Source organism: Phocoena phocoena, chromosome 5 (genome assembly GCF_963924675.1).
Source record: "Phocoena phocoena chromosome 5, mPhoPho1.1, whole genome shotgun sequence".
NCBI classification, from domain to species: domain Eukaryota; kingdom Metazoa; phylum Chordata; class Mammalia; order Artiodactyla; family Phocoenidae; genus Phocoena; species Phocoena phocoena.
In genome coordinates, this window is record NC_089223.1 from 107,645,032 (window position 1) to 107,664,432 (window position 19,401).

Consider the following 19,401-nt stretch of genomic DNA (forward strand, 5'->3'; position numbering starts at 1 on the left):
ATGATAGCCCTTTCCTCTACTAATCCATAAGTTTTTCCCTGGTTCATTGTGGTAGGTTTTAACACATAACTGTTTATATTCTTCCCATCCACCAAATTTAAAAAGAAAAAGAAATCACTTCCCAAGTGAAATGCAAAGCATGTTGAATTACATACTTACAATAAACATCTTACAAGGTACCTACTCCTTGGAATTACTGTTAGAATCTTAATCAAAAACAAAAACCCAGTGGATAAACAGCAAAGTCCTACTGTATAGCACAGAGAACTGTATTTGATTTCCTATGATAGGACTTCCCTGGTGGCACAGTGGTTAAGACTCTGCCTGCCAATTCGGGGACACGGGTTCGATCTCTGGTCTGGGAAGATCCCACATGCCACAGAGCAACTAGACCCGTGTGCCACAACTACTGAGCCTGTGCTTTGGAGCCCGCAAGCCACAACTACCGAGCCCACGCACCACAACAACTGAAGCCCGCACGCCCTAGAGCCCGTGCACTGCAACTGCTGAAGCCCAGGCGCTCTAGCGCCCACGTGCTGCAACTGCTAAGCCCACGTGCTGCAACTACTGAGACCTGCATGCCTAGAGCCCGTGCTCCACAGCGAGAGAAGCCACCGCAGTGAGAAGCCCACGCACCGCCAACAAAGAGTACCCTCTCACTCGCTGCAACTAGAGAAAGCCCACGCACAGCAATGAAGACCCAAAGCAGCCAAAAATATATATATATATCCTATAATAAACCATAATGGAAAAGAATATTTAAAAAATAATGTATATATATATATGTATAACTGAATCACTTTGCTGTACAGCAGAAATTAACAAAACATTATAAATCAACTATACTTCAATAAAAACAATTTGATTAAAAAAAAAAGTCCCAGCCCAGGCTTTGCGAATATGGGCAGCACCATAGGCGATGCTTTGGAATGTCAAAGATTTTGCAGCTTGGTAATTTTTGGTTACCCTTTCCTAAGAAACATACAAGAAAAAAATTTTTTTCAAGCTTAAGAGAAGGGTCCAGTGAATGAGTTGTTTAAACGTCCCTCCTGTTTCCTGAACTGCGGGGCAGGAGGGAGCAGCTTACAAGGAGAAGTTCTAGTAGGGCAGGATGTAGGGTGAACAATTGTTTGCAGACTCTGCTGTCAGCAGGGACTGTGGTGTTCACTGACTGCCTTCCTGAACGTCTGCACACGTGCTCATGGTGTTCGAGGTTTGGGGGCGATCAAACAAACGTGAAGTATTTTCTTGCATGATTGCATTCCTTTTTCACTACCTTGATAAAGCACTATCACCATAATTGATAACCTACAAAATGTGTTATGAAATGTGAGCCTGTTTCACTGGCACTGCACCCAAGGTCACACTCCAATCCCGGGTCACTTACAAGAAGAGAAGCACCACCATTCAGGTTAACAGCTGGCGTACACCCCAACCCGTCTTCCCACAGCAGGTCACCAGCAAACACGCTTCGTCCTTAGGATAAATCACAAATGTTACACATGGCCCACGAAGCCCTGAATGGCGTGGCCCCTGCCTGCCTCCAGCTTCAACTCATACCCATAATCTGCTTCACACACACCACATGACAACCACGCCAACTTGCTTTCAGTTTCCCGAAAGAGCCAAGCTTTCCCCACGGGATCTTCGATGTTCCTTCAGCTCAGGACGCTTCCCGTGTCCTCAGCGCTCATCTTGTACTCCTCACACACACAGGCACATGTACACACGCACACACACACTCTGCTAACTCCAAGTCCAGGCTTCAGCTCTTAGCTGAATGTCATTTACTCAAAATAGGGCCTTCCCCACCCCCCAAATCTCTTGCTCTAAGTCAGCTGATTTTACAGTTCTTGGGCCATTTATTTTAAGTGTAGTTCCCTTGCAGTTCCTAATAGGTCTTGGCTATCCATAATTTATGGCTTCTATTTTAAAAGTGCTATCAGAAATCAGTAAGAATACAAACACACCCGCTGTTTAAAATGTCCTCACAGCAAATATCGTCCCGTGCCATGCTATTCTTTTCACAGAGGTGACTAGAACAATTGATGCCCTTCTTACATCAGTTGTTTCACTCAGGTTGAGCCACAGCTGAACGAAACATTAGCTAGTATTAATACCTCGGGACTTCTAACTCAGGATGAATCATTTAAAACATAGGTAGAACTCAGCAGCGCTGTAGCACAGTTGAGGTTTCAATATATTAAAGAAAGTTTACTGTATAGATTATGTCGGGATATTTTTCCAACTAGCAAATCTCATTTAAGTTACTACCATGCAAATCACTTTCTGGTATTGTTTGACGTCTTCAACTATATTACATTTATTTAGTAGTTTAACTTACAATGTTATTGTTTTATTAATGTATGACCAATACCGTCATTAAGTCGTTCAATAAACATTTATGAAATGCTTCCTACATGCCAGCCACCATGCCAGGGACTGGTGTTACTGTGATGAATAAGTCCCCATCCCTGCCTTCAAAGTGTCTTCAGTCTACTCCATTTCCATGTTTAAATTCTCCCCTAAACCCTGGAGGATAGGCAATAGGTCTCACTCATCTATATCCTCAGTGTCCTACCTAGTGCCAAGCACAAAGCAGGTCACAATAAATGCTTATTGAGTAAATTAATAACTGGATAAACTAATAAATTGATAAACTAATAAATGAATGAATGAAGAAATAGAAACTACTGAACAAGTACTTAAAAGATCCAAGCTGCCCAGAGACCACCAGGCCAAGAAGTAATATTCATTTTTCTCTCTGAGTTTAGAAAACAGAAGAGATATAGTCTTTGCCACCATTCCTACTGTTTGGCTTCCACTCAGCCTCCAGTACCAGCCATTTTCTCATGAACGTATTATTTCCCCCTGCTCTTCCATTTGTTCTATATGAGAAAATCATCTAGAGTAGCACAAGGACCAGGGTGTTTCGTTTAAATAAGCAGCTAATAGCTGGGGCTTTCTCTCCTTCCATTTCCCAAAGCAGGTCACATGGTCAGCTCCCATTAGATTTTGATTTGAGATTCTTCTAATAGGCGCATGTCCCTCTGTGAATTTATTAGACCAAGCCTGTGCCCCAGGGGTTCCAGAAATCGGGCACCTCGTGGGAAGCAGAATGTAACACAAAGGTCAGCCAATTGCTTGTGTTCCAAAATTCACTATGTAAATGAACTCCAGATTTGAATGGGGCAACAGATTGATCTGCGGTTCTCTACTGACAATGGCCCAGAGTCACCCCTGTCCCACCTATCTTAGGAAGAGTCTGAGTCAGTGACCACTCAGCAGTGGTGAAGACACCAAGGCACCTGGCACTGAGCACCATGCCCTGGACACTTCCACGAAGAGACCCAGGAAGAAATCGGGCTCTCTCAGTTTAAACTGTGGGGAAAGTTCTAAGTAATGAAAGAGACTGGTCAGCATATTGTCACTGCTGTAATACAGGTCATTAGCCTGGGTGTCTGTTTCTGCGTGGGACGCAATCACAATTCATGAATCATACTACTTTGAAGACTGTACTAAGTGTGTGGATCAGAAAAATCTTCAAGGGTTCTTTAGTAAAAAGTTATTCATTGATTTAATCAAAAAGTTACCTACAAGGTGACAGACAGCAAATTAGGCAATGAAGGTGAGTGTGGACCAGTTCCTGTCCTGGAGGGGCTCACAATCAAGGAAGGGAATAGCTCCAGATGTATTCAGTGCTGTGGAAGAAATTACATAAACTGTTTTCAGGACACAGAGGTAAGAGCAGCCTCCTGTGTTTCAGACAAAGGAGGCTGTGTAGCTCAGTGTTTAAGAGGACAAGCCCTAGAGACAGATGGCCCTGCCCCACAGCACACCAGCAACACTCACAGGGTGTGAGGATTAAACAAGCTAGTACGTGTGAGGCCCAGGGTAAACACTCAACAATTGTAACTCCTCTCCCCCAGCGAAGACACCTGACTTGTTCTACCCATTGCTATTTGAAACACTGTCTTTGCTTGGTGTGTACCTCCATCTTTTCCCCTCATCCAAATCTTTATTAAAAATCTAAATATATATTGCTGTTGTGTATTAGCTGTTAATAGTTGTTTCTAAGACTAATGAGGATATTTTCTCCCCCATCCCCCAGAAAAGGTCAGGCTTGAAAGAACCTTGTTGCCAAGGGCACAGCCAATTGAAAGTGGCCCCAAGTGCAACACCAGGGAGTCCTCAAGTTCCCCAGCATCTAGGTAACCAGTTTTTTTCGGTACACGCAGGTATACCCTTGAGCTCCAGGAGAGACAGAGGGACTCCAACTGGCAAATTTTAAGGCAGGACCACAAGCAGTTCTGAAGACCTATTTAAACCCGAAACCATCCTTGGACTGCATTTTGGCAATGGGGGTGGGAATGGGGATGTTTCCCTACTTCCTCATTTTCTGTAGAGTGGGGGGAGATTTCTCAATTCCAGCCGGAGGAGGAGAGAAAGGACTTGGGAGCACTTCTGGACTTCCTTGACCCCCTTTCACTCCTCCCCAAGGAAGGAGACATGATGTCTCTGACTGGTGACATGGGGAAGAAGGATCAGAAATTAGCTTAAGTCCCTTTTCCTCTATGTTGGATGGCCTGGTCTCAGGATGTTATGGGTTGCATTGTGTCCTCCTAAAAAGGGTATGTTGAAGTCCTGACCCCCAGTACCTCAGAATGGGACCTTATTTGGAAATAGGGTTTTTACCGAGGTAATCGAGTTAAAATGAGGTCATGGGACTAACCTGGCAGTACAGCAGTTAAGAATCCATGCTTCCACTGCAGGGGGCACAGTTTCGATCCCTGGTCGGGGAACAAAGATCCCGCAAGCCGCACAGCACAGCCAAAAAAAAAAGAAGAAGAAAAAAAATGAGGTCATTTGTGTGGTCCCTAATCCAATATGACTGATGTCTTTATAAAGAAGGGAAAATTTAGACATAGAGACAGACACACGTGGAGGGAGGGCTGTGTGAGAACAGATGGGGAAAATGCCATGTGATGATGAAAGCAGAGATGAGAACCATGCTGCCACAAGCCAAGGAACATCTGGGGCTAGAGAAACTGGAAGAAGCAAGGAAGGATCCTTCCCCTACAGGTTTCAGAGGGAGCATGGCCCTGCTGACACCTTGATCTCAGACTTCTAGACTCCAGAACTGTGAGACAGTAGATTTCTGTCGTTCTAAGCCACCTAGTTTGTGGTACTTTGTTAGAGCAGCCCTAACAAACTAATACACAGACAAACACTTACTTTGTTCACTCTGCTGTAATTACCTGACCCTACCAAGAAAACCTGCATATCCATCTCTGCCTGTGATTGAGAGGCTGGAATCAAATGGGGGTGCAGTGGGTGAGGTGGTGAGTCCTATTCACAAACGTAATAGCAAAGCTTCCTCCAAACAGCTTTTATTGGTAGCAAAGCCAATAGTTTGATGACATCTTATTTCTGATTTTTTTCTGAATCTGAATTAGGGAGAGAGGCCTGATTTTCTGACCAAAACTCCAAATTTAGGCTGAGATACATAGTTTATATGTATTAACTCATTTAACCTTCACAACAGCCCTATAAGAGTATGTCTTACTATTACGCCCATTTTACAGATGAGACAGTTTAGGCAAGTAACTTGCTTAGGTCAAGTAACTTACCCAAGGACAGTGAACGCTGAGGATTGGGTTGTAGGCAGCTTGGAGCCAGAGTCTGTCCTTGCTGCCTCTGCAAGGGCTGCATTCCAAGGAGCAAGTCCTTAAATGATCCCATTAAAAGGATCCCATGGCCAAATATATGAAGAGAATCCTGGGTGAAAAAAGTAAACTTTTCTTTAATCTCTCCTGATCTTCTCAGAGCCTTTACAATGCCAGTGTGCCTTGTGACTCTATCAGGATATAGACTGCAGCATTTGACCACAGAGCACTTTTCAGGGAGCATCTTTTGGGACTAATGTTCTGAGGAACACCAGTTTGGGAAACACTGAGAGAATACTTTAGGTGGGAGGTACTCTTTTCTTTGAATACATTTCTAGGATTTTAAAATAATTTCTATATGCCAATTAAAATACTCAGAAATCCCTTCATTTAAATTTTACAGAGAGTTATATAGGTTTACATCGTAAGGCTGGGCCTTGAGATCTGGGGGCTGAAGCTGACACAAATCCAAACCGTTGTAATATAAGACAGTGGAACTCCTGTAACAGAGGTACAAAGCAGAGCTAGCAGAAGGTAAGGCTCCATCTCTGAGGGAGAAAGGGATGATTTCATGGAGGAGTGGGGCTTTGAGCAGGCCTTAAAGGCTAGGTGGGACTTCAGACAGTCATTTTGGATTAACTACTTGAGGCCTAAATTGGTTCTGCTCCAGGATGGAGTCAGAAACCCTGGTGACTCTCGAGGGAAGTTAAGGTCTGAGTTTGTACAGGGAGCATTATTCCCACAGCTAAGCAGAGATCACAGATTGGTAGCCCCTGGGAAAGACACGAGCAGCAGACTCTTGTTTGGCCAGCACAGAGCGGCTGGTGTGTGTATGTGTATGTGTAAATGTGGGTTTGATTTAATCCATGTACTCTTGGGTCTCACTCTCACTCCCATTTTACTTGTCTGGTCCCTGAAGGCGTCTGAGCGTTGTCTTCTAGGCTAGTGTAGCCACACAGCACAGCTAAAGGGTGTGGAGCCTTTACTGCTCTATCAGCATTTCAGTAGACTGACAGTATCATGGAAGACATCAGGGAGCTAGGTCCCTGATGGGGAATATTATGAAATATCCATCTGGAAGTGGTTGGCTGATTCTTCGCAAGTTAGCTACCACAACTTCCCTCCAAAATGAATCCCCACTCCAGGGCAGTGGCATATGTCTGCACACTAGCCCTGCCTCTAGCGTTCGAGTTCAGTAATCTTTTTTTTTTTTTTTTTGAGTTCAGTAATCTTTATAATGAATGACATTGCATTAAACCCGGCAGACCTGTCATCCTCTTAAACATGCTGTAAAAGAAGAAGCATAGAGCTTCCCTGGTGGCACGGTGGTTGAGAGTCCACCTGCCAATGCAGGGGACATGGGTTCATGCCCTGGTCTGGGAAGATCCCACATGCCGCGGAGCGGCTGGGCCCGCGAGCCATGGCCGCTGGGCCTGCGCGTCCGGAGCCTGTGCTCCACAACGGGAGAGACCACAACAGTGAGAGGCCCGCGTACCGCAAAAAAAAAAAAAAAAAAATCATTAGGTAATGATCTACAGGTCATTTTCCTTAGGGACTTTTTATGTTTATCTTAAAATCTCTCATAGATCTGGTTGTTCTTCTGTACTAGTGTGGTTGTTTCATTAATGCTCAGAAAGTAAGTACTGTATGTTCACAATATATTGTTATGGTTATAGGCACTTGAGTGCAATAAAATGTATCCCTACCTACAGCACCCTCAGTAGAGGTGTGACCACAAAAACCATCCTATGCCTCTTTATAATTATGGTATACAGGGTCCGGATAAAGATACAACAGAAACTTTTGTGAGCCTCTTTTCACCTTTTCTTCCCAATGGGGGCAGAGAACAGAAATCCCTCTCCTGAATTCCCCAAATCGAATTTAGACCTCACAGCTTTAAGCTATGCCGCAAACAGAACTGGATTTTTCTTTCCCCTTTGCACAGGTCGTAACGAGGACTCTGATTCTGAGAGATCACAGGATTCTGCAGAGTAGCGCCACAAAAATGCCCTAACTGCATGCTTCTCAGCTTCCCCTCTGGGCTTTCCTCTCTCCGTACGGGCTGGGTGGTGGTAAGACCTGGGCCGAGCAGTGTGCCAGTCGGCTTGCTCACGGACTGGTGAGACACTGCTCTCCATTGGCAGAAATCCTGTCTCCGCCCTCCTCTCCCAGGGCACTAAACTGCCCTAATGCTACCGGGCTGAGAGAAGCCATAGTTTAAATGTTTACAAGTGAATGGAAAGCAATGTGTTGGAAAGGGTGTGTGGGGCAGGAAACGTTGCTTTCCATTATAAACCCTGCACTATTTGATTTGGTAACTAATATTCTCACTTTAATTTAAAAATATTTAGATCCAGGGAATTCCCTGGCAGTCCAGTGTTTAGGACTCCTGAGCTTCCACTGTAAGGGGCGTGGGTTCAATCCCTAGTCGGGGAATTAAGATCCTGCGTGTCTCAAGCAAAAAAAAAAAATTTAGATCCACCCTTGAATGTTTGAGCTGCTACCCCATCCCTTTGCTCCCCTCAGCCTGCAAAGCTTCTTGAAAGAGCTGTCTGCACTTCCTATCTCTTTTTTTAAACCTCCTGTACGATATATTTTATGTATTTAATTTTTAATTGAGGTATAGTTGCTTCACAACATTATATAAGTTTCAGGTATACAACACATCTCTTCACAATTTTTAAAGGTTATACTCCATTTACAGTTATTATAAAATATTGGCTATATTCTGCTGTATAATACATCCTTGTAGTTTGTTTATTTTATACACAGTAGTTTGTATCTTGTAATCCCCTACCCCTATCTTGTCCCTCTTCCCCTCCCCCCTCCCCACTGGTAACCACTAGTTTATTCTCTATATCTGTGAGTCTGTCTCTTTTTTGTTATATTCACTAGTTTGTTGTTGTTTTTATTTTATTTTATTTATTTATTTATGGCTGTGTATGGCTCTTCCTTTCTGTGCGAGGGCTTTCTCTAGTTGCGGCAAGCGGGGACCACTCTTCATCGCAGTGCGTGGGCCTCTCACTATCGTGGCCTCTCTTGTTGCAGAGCACAGGCTCCAGACGCGCAGGCTCAGTAATTGTGGCTCACGGGGCTAGTTGCTCCGCGGCATGTGGGATTTTCCCAGACGAGGGCTCGAACCCATGTCCCCTGCATTGGCAGGCAGATTCTCAACCACTGCGCCACCAGGGAAGCCCTAATTTGTTGTATTTTTTATAGTCCACATGTAAGTGAGATCATGCAGCATTTGTCCCATACAATATACATTTTTTAGTTTTTTTATTGAAGTATACGTACAATATATTTTGAAAAGTTTTGTGTATCTGATTTTTGTCCAATATATGCAAATAAGTTTTAAATATTCAGCTAGTACTAAAAGGCTCTAGTGAAGACCACACTCCCTGGCCCAGTCTACGGTCTTGCTCCCCACCCCACTCACTCCCAGTGGAAACACTCCCACTTTCAACTTTTATTCTCTTTCTACTAGTAATTATTGACACATTTTTATAGGATTATACTGCTATTTCTTGAGCGATTTTAAACATTTCCTAAACACCTCCTGTTTCAGAAGTTAAAGTATGTTATATCTCACACACACACACGCACACACACACACACACACAACTTCCCTTTCCTTCTTCATCCGCTTCATGTAACCTTATAATTTTTGGCTAAGTCGGCCATCGTTTACATTTCTATGCCCAGTAACGATTCCCTGTTTAACCCAAGATGCATGTTATGAATATTTTCTTTTCATACAACATTTTTGTTTTTCCTGGAGTTGAAATTGCCTTGCTTAGCTTCCCATGTGCTTATCACTTATTTTTTTCTAAATACTTCAATAGACTTGCTGAACCTTTACCAATAGTTTTTCTCAAATGTTTGAACAAATCAGTTCCATTTTTCGTTTGGTGCCCTTCCTCCAAAAGCCCCCTATGTTCGGTTCTAGGCAGGAGAGGTTAGTTGCCCTCTAGAAAAGTCTGGTGCGTGGCTCTCTTTTCACTATTCTCCTCTGTTGGAATTGCTTGTATTAATCAAGGTGGGATAACTGCCATTTAAACCAGATCCCAAATGTATAAAAAGGCACACTATCAGTGTTTATTTCTTATTCACTGATGTGGACTGAATTGTGTCCCCCACTAAATTAATATGTTGGAGCTCTAACCCCAACCTGACTGTATTTGGAGATAGGGTTTTTAGGAGGTAATTAAGATTAAATGAGGTGGGACTTCCCTGGTGGCACAGTGGTTAAGAATCTATCTGCCAATGCAGGGGGCACGGGTTCAATCCCTGGTCCAGGAAGATTCCACATGCCGCAAAGCAACTAAACCCGTGTGCCACAACTACTAAGCCTGTGCTCTAGAGCCCGCGAGCCACAACTACTGAGCCCATGCGCCTAGAGCCTGTGCTCCACAACAAGAGAAACCACCGCAATGAGAAGCCCGCACACCGCAACAAAGAGTAGCCCCCGCTCGCTGCAAGTGGAGAAAGTCCGTGTGCAGCAACAAAGACCCAACGCAGCCAAAAATAAATTAATTAATTAGTTTTTTAAAAAAAAGATTAAATGAGGTAATAAATGCAATAGGATTGTTGGCCTTATAAGAAGAGGAAGAGAGCAGCTATCTGCAAGTCCGAAAGAGGGCGCTCATCAGACACTGTACCTTCCAGTGATCTTGGACTTCCCAGCCTTCAGAACTGTGAGAAATGTGTCTGTTGTTTAAGCCACCCGGTCTATGATATTTTGTTATAGTAGTCTGAGCAGACTAAGACACCACCTTTTTATTGTATGATTCTGAAAGTACCAGTATCTGTCAGTCTTTTTGTGTGTGTAGTTTACATTCTCCAATCTACTCTCCAGTCTGTTCACAGAATTCTGGGAGTACAGCAGGAGAAGGGAGTCTAAGAATTATAATTCAGTATGAAAGTTTTCACTTAATCCCCACATTTATAACTCCATGCCTTATTTACTCTTCTATCTAGAAGAGAATAGGGAACCACCAAAGTGTTGCCAGCCAGGAAAGATAAGATCAAATATGCTGGTAGGTCTGGGGCTCAGAGAATTATGAACAGCAGCAAGCAGCTTACTTGGGACACAGATGACCCTTGCTCAACAAACAGTGGACTCATCCTACCTCCCCAAGGGTACCTCCAGTAATTCCCTATGGTAGTGTTTTCCAGAATGGGGCATGACTATAACTGGGGGCTCTAGGGATCATTTTAGTGGCATATAACCAAATATTTTTCAAAGATTAACATATTTATTTCAATGGGAATTCAAAAATAAAACTTGCATTCAAAACCCATGGAAAAAAAAAATAACTCCATGCCTTGTTCTATCCTTGTCTTAGACCTGGTGTCCCAAAGTCAAGTGTCTCTCTCTGATCCAGTTTCTCCAGAGCATAAAACTCTTTGGGCAGGCTGGAGGTACATGGATTTGTAGTCCTCTGGGTAGGTCATGTAAGGAAGGGAATCAGTGAGCTCAACTCTTCTATAAAAATTTTCAACTACCATCCCTCTTTCTATCCAGACATATTACCTTTACCTTCTGTAGTACCTGCTGGATCCAAGTGCAGAACATCTAAAGAGTTCTACATGGCAAACTGACTTGTTCATCATTAAAACTCCTCAATTCTGCCACTGTCCCCAGGCACATAGGCATATATCCCCCTGCTCTGCTAAGTTAAGTCAGCTTCTACTTCTTCACATCTTCCAAAAATGTCTTGACATTGCTGATCTGTTGCTGCCTCCTTTCCTATTAGTTCTGACCCTGTGAGTTATTATCCCTTGTTATCCTTTGTTCTTATTTAGTGGAGTTATATTAAAGAACAGTCCTCCAGTATATCCTCAAGCCACTTTTTTTTAAAAAGAATCAATTTTATTTATTATATTTATTTTTTGGTTGCGTTGGGTCTTCGTTGCTGCACACAGGCTTTCTGTAGTTGTGGCGAGCAGGGACTACTCTTCGTTGTGGTGCGCAGGCTTCTCATTGCGGGGACTTCTCTTGTTGTGGAGCATGGGCTCTAGGCGCACGGGCTTCAGTAGTTGTGGCCCATGGGCTTAGTTGCTCCTCAGCATGTGAGATCTTCCTGGACCAAGGCTTGAACCCGTGTCCCCTGCATTGGCAGGCGGATTCTTAACCACTGCACCACCAGGGAAGTCCCCCTGAAGCCATTTTGGCAAACCCCACCTCAGCTTCCATCTTCCCAGAGACCGTTCCTCCCTGGGTGGGCAAAGATCTCCTTTGTTGCCAATATAATGGAGGATTTTCTAGGCTTATCTCACCTAGCTACACAGGAGGAGATGACATTGTTGACTCCTCTTTCCTTCACACAGTACTCCCCCCATCCCGTCCCACCCAGGCATCTCCTGGTTTTTCTCCTACATTACTGGTTCTAAATATCTGCCTTCTTTTATTGGTTTCTCCATCTCTACCTGAGGTCAAAATGTTGACACTTCCTGGGTCTTAAAATTGGAATGTCTCTTTCCTAGTCATGTCTTTACCTTGGGTAACTTTATTCATTCTCATATTTTTAACTAATTTATCACAGATGAATACTTCCAGACCTCATCTCTTCTCTGAGGTCTAGACTCATCTATCCAACCATATAGTTGACATTTCTTAGACATCGAATAATTATTTTTACTCATATTTAACCATACTCATAGTAACCAATATTTATTGGGTACTTACTATGTGCCATGGAATATTCTAGATTCTTGGGATATATTAGTATCATATTTCTCTCCTTCGTGATGCTTACGCTCCAACGAGAGGAAATGAAGATTAACAATTGACCTTATAAAAGAATCATAGTATAGGGAATTCCCTGGCAGTCCCATGGTTAGGACTCCGTGCTCTCACTGCCGAGCGCCCGGGTTCAATCCCTGGTTGGTGAATTAAGATCCCACAAGCCATGAGGCGGGGCCAAAAAAGGGGGTCATAGTATAATAGAAGGTGATGAAACAGAAGTGCTATGTAAAAAGAGAAAGTAGAGTGCTAGGGATGGAAAAGCAGTTGTGGTTTTAAATAGGGTGATCAGCGTAGACCTTACCAAGATGCTGAAATCTGGGCAAAGGCTTAGAGGTGAGGTCAGTAAGTTAGCTAAGATATCTGTAGGAAGAGCATTCCAGAAAAAAAAAAAAGAGACACTACAAAGATCCTGAGGTGGGAGTGTACCTGGTATGTTCATGGGACAGCAAGGGGAACAGTGCAGCTGGAAGGGAATGAGCAAGGACGTGTGTAGAAGACGAGGCCATGACTTTGGCTTTTACTCTGAGCTGGATGTGGCGTCACCGGATGGCTTTGAGTACAATTTAAAAGGATCCTCTTGCGGCTGCACCATGAAAAGATACTGTAACGGAGTATGAGTAGAACAAGGGAGATCAGGTAGGACCCTCGTGCAGAAATTTCAAACTTAACATGTGCAACATTGAATTAAAAAATTTTTTCCCCTAAATCTCTTCTTCCCTATGTCAATAACAGACTCCACCCAGAAGCTAAAGCCACACATCTAGGGATCACGCTTGTTTCTTCCTTTTCTATCACCTTCTTCTCCTTAAATCCATTAACAAGTCCTATCCCTTATCCATGAACTCCTCTCCACCACCAAGCCATTATCCCTGATCAACAACCCTTGTCTCTTGTCTCTTAACAAAAGACAGCAGCCAAGTCGAATAAGGTTCTAGCCTCAGCCTCCGGACGATTACTGCCCGCTGCATCTTCTGATGATAGGGGATCCCTCACTCACTCAGAGATCCTCTTGCCTTCATATCCCCCAAGTCATCATTCTCCCTCCATTCTCCAAAAAGTAAAATGTTTTCCATGAATTATTCAAATTTTTTCTGTTTTATCAAAAGGAAAAACCTGCTGAGATGATTTTTTAAAACAAGTCAGTGTCACAGAAACCATCAAAACAATTCAGAAATCAGAAGAAACAGCAATAAAATTTTCCATTTGGGGAAGGGAGGAAAATACAACTACAAAAGCATTTCTTGGCTTTTTTCTCTCTGCCACCCAAGTCCTATTTGTACTTGACAAGGCCAAATGAAACTTTTTTTTGCCTTGTTAGGAACTGCAAGGATTTTTTCATTCTTCTCTTTTTCTCAGACAACAGCAGTGCTCTTCCAAGACAGCAGACTGACTTCAATTTTTCACCATAATCCGACCGGATTTCCCTCCCCATTTTCTCTAGAGAATGTCAGTTGAGTATATATTGCAGTGTTAAAAAGGAAATTTTAGTTGAATGTTTTTTAAATCACTGATTACTGCTCAGTGAAGCTGAGACACTGCAATATAGAAAATGGTTTTTTCTTCCAGACGTGTTTTCATTTGGTGAGAAAACTATGCATCTATCTTTCTGTTGTGGGTAATGTGAAGACTTCATGGGAGGCTGTCTGAAGGACTAACAAATTGCCTAATTAAAGATGGTCTTGGGGAATTCCCTGGTGGTCCAGTGGTTAGGACTCTGCGCTTCCACTGCAGGGGAACCCAGGTTCAATCCCTGGTTAGGGAACTATAATCCCGTGAGCCACGTGGTGCGGCCAAAAAAAAAAAAAGTAGTCTCGATTTGTTTTGCTTTATTGACTGTCTCACCTCTTTCCTTAACATTTCTGCAACTTGAAGCATTTCTGCTCATGCAAAGGGAGGACAGTCTAATGGTTAAGCATGCAGAAGTTCTGAAGCCAGATGCTTAGGTTTAAATCACAGCCTGGCTACTTCCTCGCTGTGTGACCATGGGCAGGTCACTTAACCTTTATCTCAGTTTCCCCATCCTATTGACATAAGATTGAGATATGCCCAGCACATTCTAAGTGCAATGTAAGTGCTAGCTACGACTAAGGGCTAGGCATACATTTGTTGCCAGGGATCAAATGATAGGCAAGAGCAACGCCATCTTGCCCTATGGAACCTTCTAGCTGTAGGACTTAAGCAAATAACTTAACATGAGCCTCGGTTTAATTATTTGTCATCAAGTGTTTCCCTCACAGGATTCTTACAGGAATCACATGAGATATGCCAAGGAAAATGCTTAATAGGGTGTGGTGAATATTAAACACTCACCATGAGCTAATACTGTACAGCAAGACGGGCAGATCATTAAACAGCCTAAGAGATGCAATAACTTATAATAGAAGTTTAGAATGCTATAGGAGCGCCCACTAGGATATCGAAAGGGAGTCCTAAAAAATAAGGAGGAGTTCGCCAGAATTAAAAGAGGAAGAGAGTTCCCAGAAGAGGAAGCCAGAGAGCTTCACTGGTTTAAACAAACTAGAAGTTTAATGTAGTAAAGAATGGAAGCCGGGAGTGGCAGGCAGAAATCGAGTCATTAATAGAGCTTTTCAGCTATACTCAAAGTTGACCTTATCCTGAGAAATGGGAGAAATGAGAAGCCAGGTAATGGGCTCAAATAGGGGGTGATAAAACCAGAATGGCATTTTAGAAAGAGCCTGATGGCTGCAGACTAGGGAGTGGAATGGAGGGCGTCAGGAGGCAGGACGCCCTTTGGGAAGCTGCTGCAGTTTCTAGGTTCTAAGTGAGGGCTGGAAGGTGGTGAACTGGGACAGGGTAGTGACAATGGGATGGAGAGACCTGGTGTCCTTCCTCAATCCTGCTGCTTTGGTGGGCACTTCATGTCTTCAGTCTTCTTTCCTATGTAGATCCCACTGTGACTGTTTCTCACCTACTGCAGTGAGGGGTGTTACTGTCCTCCTGAAACTTCCCCAAACATCCTGCCCGAGCAGCAGGCACTGGAGGAGAGCTCGCCAGCTTAGCTGGTTTGAGTGTTGATTTCCTCCCACAGAGAGAACAATTCTTAATCAAATATTGCTTGAGGCCCCCTATCATTTGTTTTACGTGCTGCCATCTGGAGCTGCCCCCAGGTATGTCATATGACCACAGTGTCGCCAAGATGATTAGGACTTCAGTTTTCCGGCTAGAAAGTTAATATTTACCTCACCTGGAGGAGAAGTGCAACTACTTCTTCACATAATAAAATAATGATTTACAAACTTCTTCACCACCTGACCGTACTGTATCCAACTATTTATAAATAATTCCTTGGAAATGACTTGGGTGTTGGGCATTGGGGAGGGTAATTATGGGAGCCCAACCCACTCTAATCACCTAACGCACCTTATCTACGGTCAGAGTTCAATGTAATCCCATATAGAGGTTGTGGGTTGTGATAAGTGAGCAGTAAATATCTAATCAATTGAAGAAGAAATGCCATTTGAGAGGTCATTGGCCTCACTGTGCTTCTCCAAAACCATTATGGGATTTGGGTAGGAGGTTAGCTTTATGGTTTGTTTTTGTTTCTGTTGTCATCTTTGCTCAGTAGCAGTCCTGACTGGAATAGCCTCAAGCAAAATTGTAAGGGTGGTGAATTGAGACAGCGTTTTCCACATTTCACCACTCTTTGCTTTCCTAAACTTCAATGTCTTCACCTGATACTCTCTTGAAAGCAGGAAAAGGTATGAACTAATTTACAGTAAGACTAGTGTGTGTGTCTTAGCGTAAGGTGGACCCAGTCCCAGGGAAGCAAAGGTGATCTCAGACTCAGAAGGCCTGGAAAATTTGCTGAAAAACATGAATTTACGATCATGAAGATAATAGGGGGAAGTGCAAGTCAGAACCAGTTCAACTGAAATCAACATCCAGCCTGAGAGCCATGAACCTCAAGTCTTCCTCCCCTGCTTCCCTCTGGCCATGCCCTGCGCAACTTTAAATTTTAACTTCACAAACCATCCAACACCATAACTTCAGATCTTTAACTGCCATGCTGTAGCAAGCTTCACCCCCTGGTACTTATGCAAAATCCCTTCGCCAGAAATAGGTGAAACCATACCACTTGAACTGTGCCTACTCCAAAATAATAAACTTATAAATCCCTCTCTGAAAACAATGGCCTCAAACCTACACTTCAAGTTCATGGAGACTTCAGTCTTTATCCCTTTTCCCAACCTCAGCCCTTCCTAGTTTTATTTTTATTTATTTATTTATTTTTGGCTGTGTTGTGTCTTTGTTGCTGCGTGCGGGCTTTCTCTAGTTGCGGTGAGCGGGGGCTACTCTTCATTGCTTGCAGTGTACGGGCTTCTCATTGCGGTGGCTTCTCTTGTTGCGGAGCATGGGCTCAAGGCGCACAGGCTTCAGTAGTTGTGGCTTGTGGGCTCTAGAGCGTAGGCTCAGTAGTTGTGGCGCACGGACTTAGTTGCTCCGTGGCATGTGGGATCTTCCCAGACCAGGACTCGAACCCGTGTCCCCTGCATTGGCAGGCGGATTCGTAACCACTGCACCACCAGGGAAGTCCCCCTTCCTAGTTTTAGAGCCTCTGTAATCTGACCTGAATTCCATTCACTGAACTGAATTTATTAGGTTTCTACTTTATGCCAGACATTGTTCTAGACCAGTTATTGTCAGCCTTGGCTGTAGACTGGAATCATTCAGAGACCTTTAAAAAAATACCATGCCTGGAACTCACCTAGAGAGTCCAATTCAATTGGTTCAAGGTGCAGTCTAGGCATAAGGACTTTCTAAAGCTCTCCAGGTGATTATAATCCACAGTTACTAGCCATTGCTCCAGGTGGGAGATACAGCAATGAACAAGACAAACAAGGCAGAACTCTTATTTTAACAAGTTCCAATTCTGCCCCTCCTCTGATTACTAGCTGCCTCAATTCTCTTGCTAGCTTATCTTTTCTACTATTCTGGCTCTTCCAGGTCATGGTCCTAAACAAAACCGTCTAACACTGTCTTTTCTCAAGCCCCCAGGTGTCCTGTCCCAGCTGTGTGAAACATATAACCGCTGATTAGCTTCATTACACATTTATGAGCTCCGTTCTCAGTCTGGCTCTCAACACTGGCAAAATTTTACTTATCTTTTGGCAGCTTCCTTTCTCATTTTTGATAGCAAACATTTCAAATCTTTATTTCTCTCTTAAAACCCCATATCAAGATCCTGTCTCTCTCACTCTCAGCAGATAACTCAACCTCTTTTTAACAAAGAAAATAGTAGCCAGAGTGGTGAAATCCTTTAGCATTCTTCCTTCCCACCTTAACAGTGCCTTCCTTTTCTCCCCCTTGTATCTGTAATTTCTCTCTACAGCCAGACCCTTCTCTACTTGTTACAAATGTCCTCAAGCATCTGCCTATTAAACCTACTTAGAGGGACCTTCCTGATGGTCCAGGCAAGACTCCGTGCTCCCAATGCAGGGGGCCCAGGTTTGATCCCTGGTCAGGGAACTAGATCCCACATGCATGCCACAACAAAGATCACACATGCCGCAACTAAGACCTGGCTGTCTTCCACTGAAACTGGTCTGGCAAAGGACATCAGTGACCTAACTGACAAATGCAATGTCCGCTTCTCTGTTCTCATCCGTTCTATAGCACAGTTTATTGAACATGGAGATTCTATTTAAAATGACCACGATTTGGTCAAGATAATGTGGAATTGGAGGCCAGGAAGTAGGTGGAGATGAGAAGAGCAGGCTACTTTCCTTTCACTGTCTCCTTAATCAAAGCCCAGTTGTATAGGAGAATCAACAGGCAACGCCTGGGAGTCCATGCAACACCTGGGAGTCCATGGTCTGATTACGTGGCCAGAGAAGGTCGTTTGCCCCAGGCAAAGGGCCCCAGAGTCTTTTTTTTTTTGGGCTGCCTCCCGCAGTTTGAGGGATCTTACTTCCCCAACCAGGGATCAAACCCGTGCCCCCTGCAGTGGAAGCATGGAGTCTTAACCACTGGACCAGTAGGGAAGTCCCAGGGGCCCCAGAGTCTCAACTGACTAAGCAATTGGTAAATTGTGACACTCAAGAACATTTTGTGTATTACTGTACCCCTAGAATGCTTTCACAAATTAATTTGAATCCATTAAGATCCTGACCATAGACTATCTGCATATTTCTGAGGAGATGCCATTTAGGGAGTCTTTGCATTACAAACCTTAGGATGGTGTTTGTTGTGTGTGTGGTTTAATTTGGGATTGTCCACAGCATCCCTGCGTCACTGCTTACCTTACCTTCATGTTGGCTTCATTTTCTCCCAGTTGGCCCTTACTCTAATGGTAAAGTTTGGCCTGACAAAAGACCATTTTCCCACCAAAATAATAGGGGTAAAATGTTAACAACTTGGCTACATTTAAACTATATAGTACGTAGTTGGTGTGTGGGGGGAGGGGGTTTGGGAGACTGACTCGTTACGTTAAATTCTAAGGTCATTGGTCTCTTCAATTTGCCCTATTATGCCTATTGCCAACCAGGCTGAGTTTGCTGGAGTTCACTGCCTTGGAAATCCCTTACCATAAACCTACCTGCGGAGACTCCTAAAACTCTGTAGGGATTTGTGCTGGTTATTCTCTATTTGCCCTTCCAGATCCCTTCTCACCCATCTCAGCTCTGTTCTGTACCCCTGGACACTAAACCTTTACCAACGGTATGGTCTGGGTTTTCTTACCCTTCAGCTTTGGGTTAGGGTCAGTCACCAGGAGGAAATCTGAGGGCAGGAGGAGAGGGAAGTCAGGGTCATTGTTCTCACTCTTTCCCCTCTTCTAACAGTTCTGCCTGGTTACACTCCTCCCCCTAAGGCCATAGCTCCCGTCAGGCTGCCCCTTTACACAGAGCTGGCTCTTATCTGCTGCTGGAAACATCTTTCCCTTTCTTGCCCCTTCAGGCCTAGAGTTAGTAATGACTTCCCAATGTCCCTGGGCACTTCATTGTCTTATTTTGTCTTTGTACTGGC

The 19,401-nt window shown here is 43.8% G+C and overlaps 1 protein-coding gene and 1 non-coding gene across 2 annotated transcripts in view; one reads left to right on the forward strand and one right to left on the reverse strand.

Annotated features, from left to right (window-relative positions):
* LOC136123237 (protein preY, mitochondrial-like) overlaps positions 1 to 18,688 on the reverse strand; it is a 37,619-nt gene extending 18,931 nt beyond the window's left edge. Inside the window, exon 1 of the mRNA XM_065877269.1 lies at positions 18,683 to 18,688. Within this exon, the coding sequence (XP_065733341.1) occupies positions 18,683 to 18,688 (6 nt within the window). The remainder of the gene's footprint in view (positions 1 to 18,682) is intronic.
* On the forward strand, positions 14,106 to 14,179 carry TRNAG-UCC (transfer RNA glycine (anticodon UCC)). The gene has a single exon. It is a non-coding gene; the product is annotated as a tRNA-Gly (tRNA).
* Positions 18,689 to 19,401: the final 713 nt, after the last annotated feature.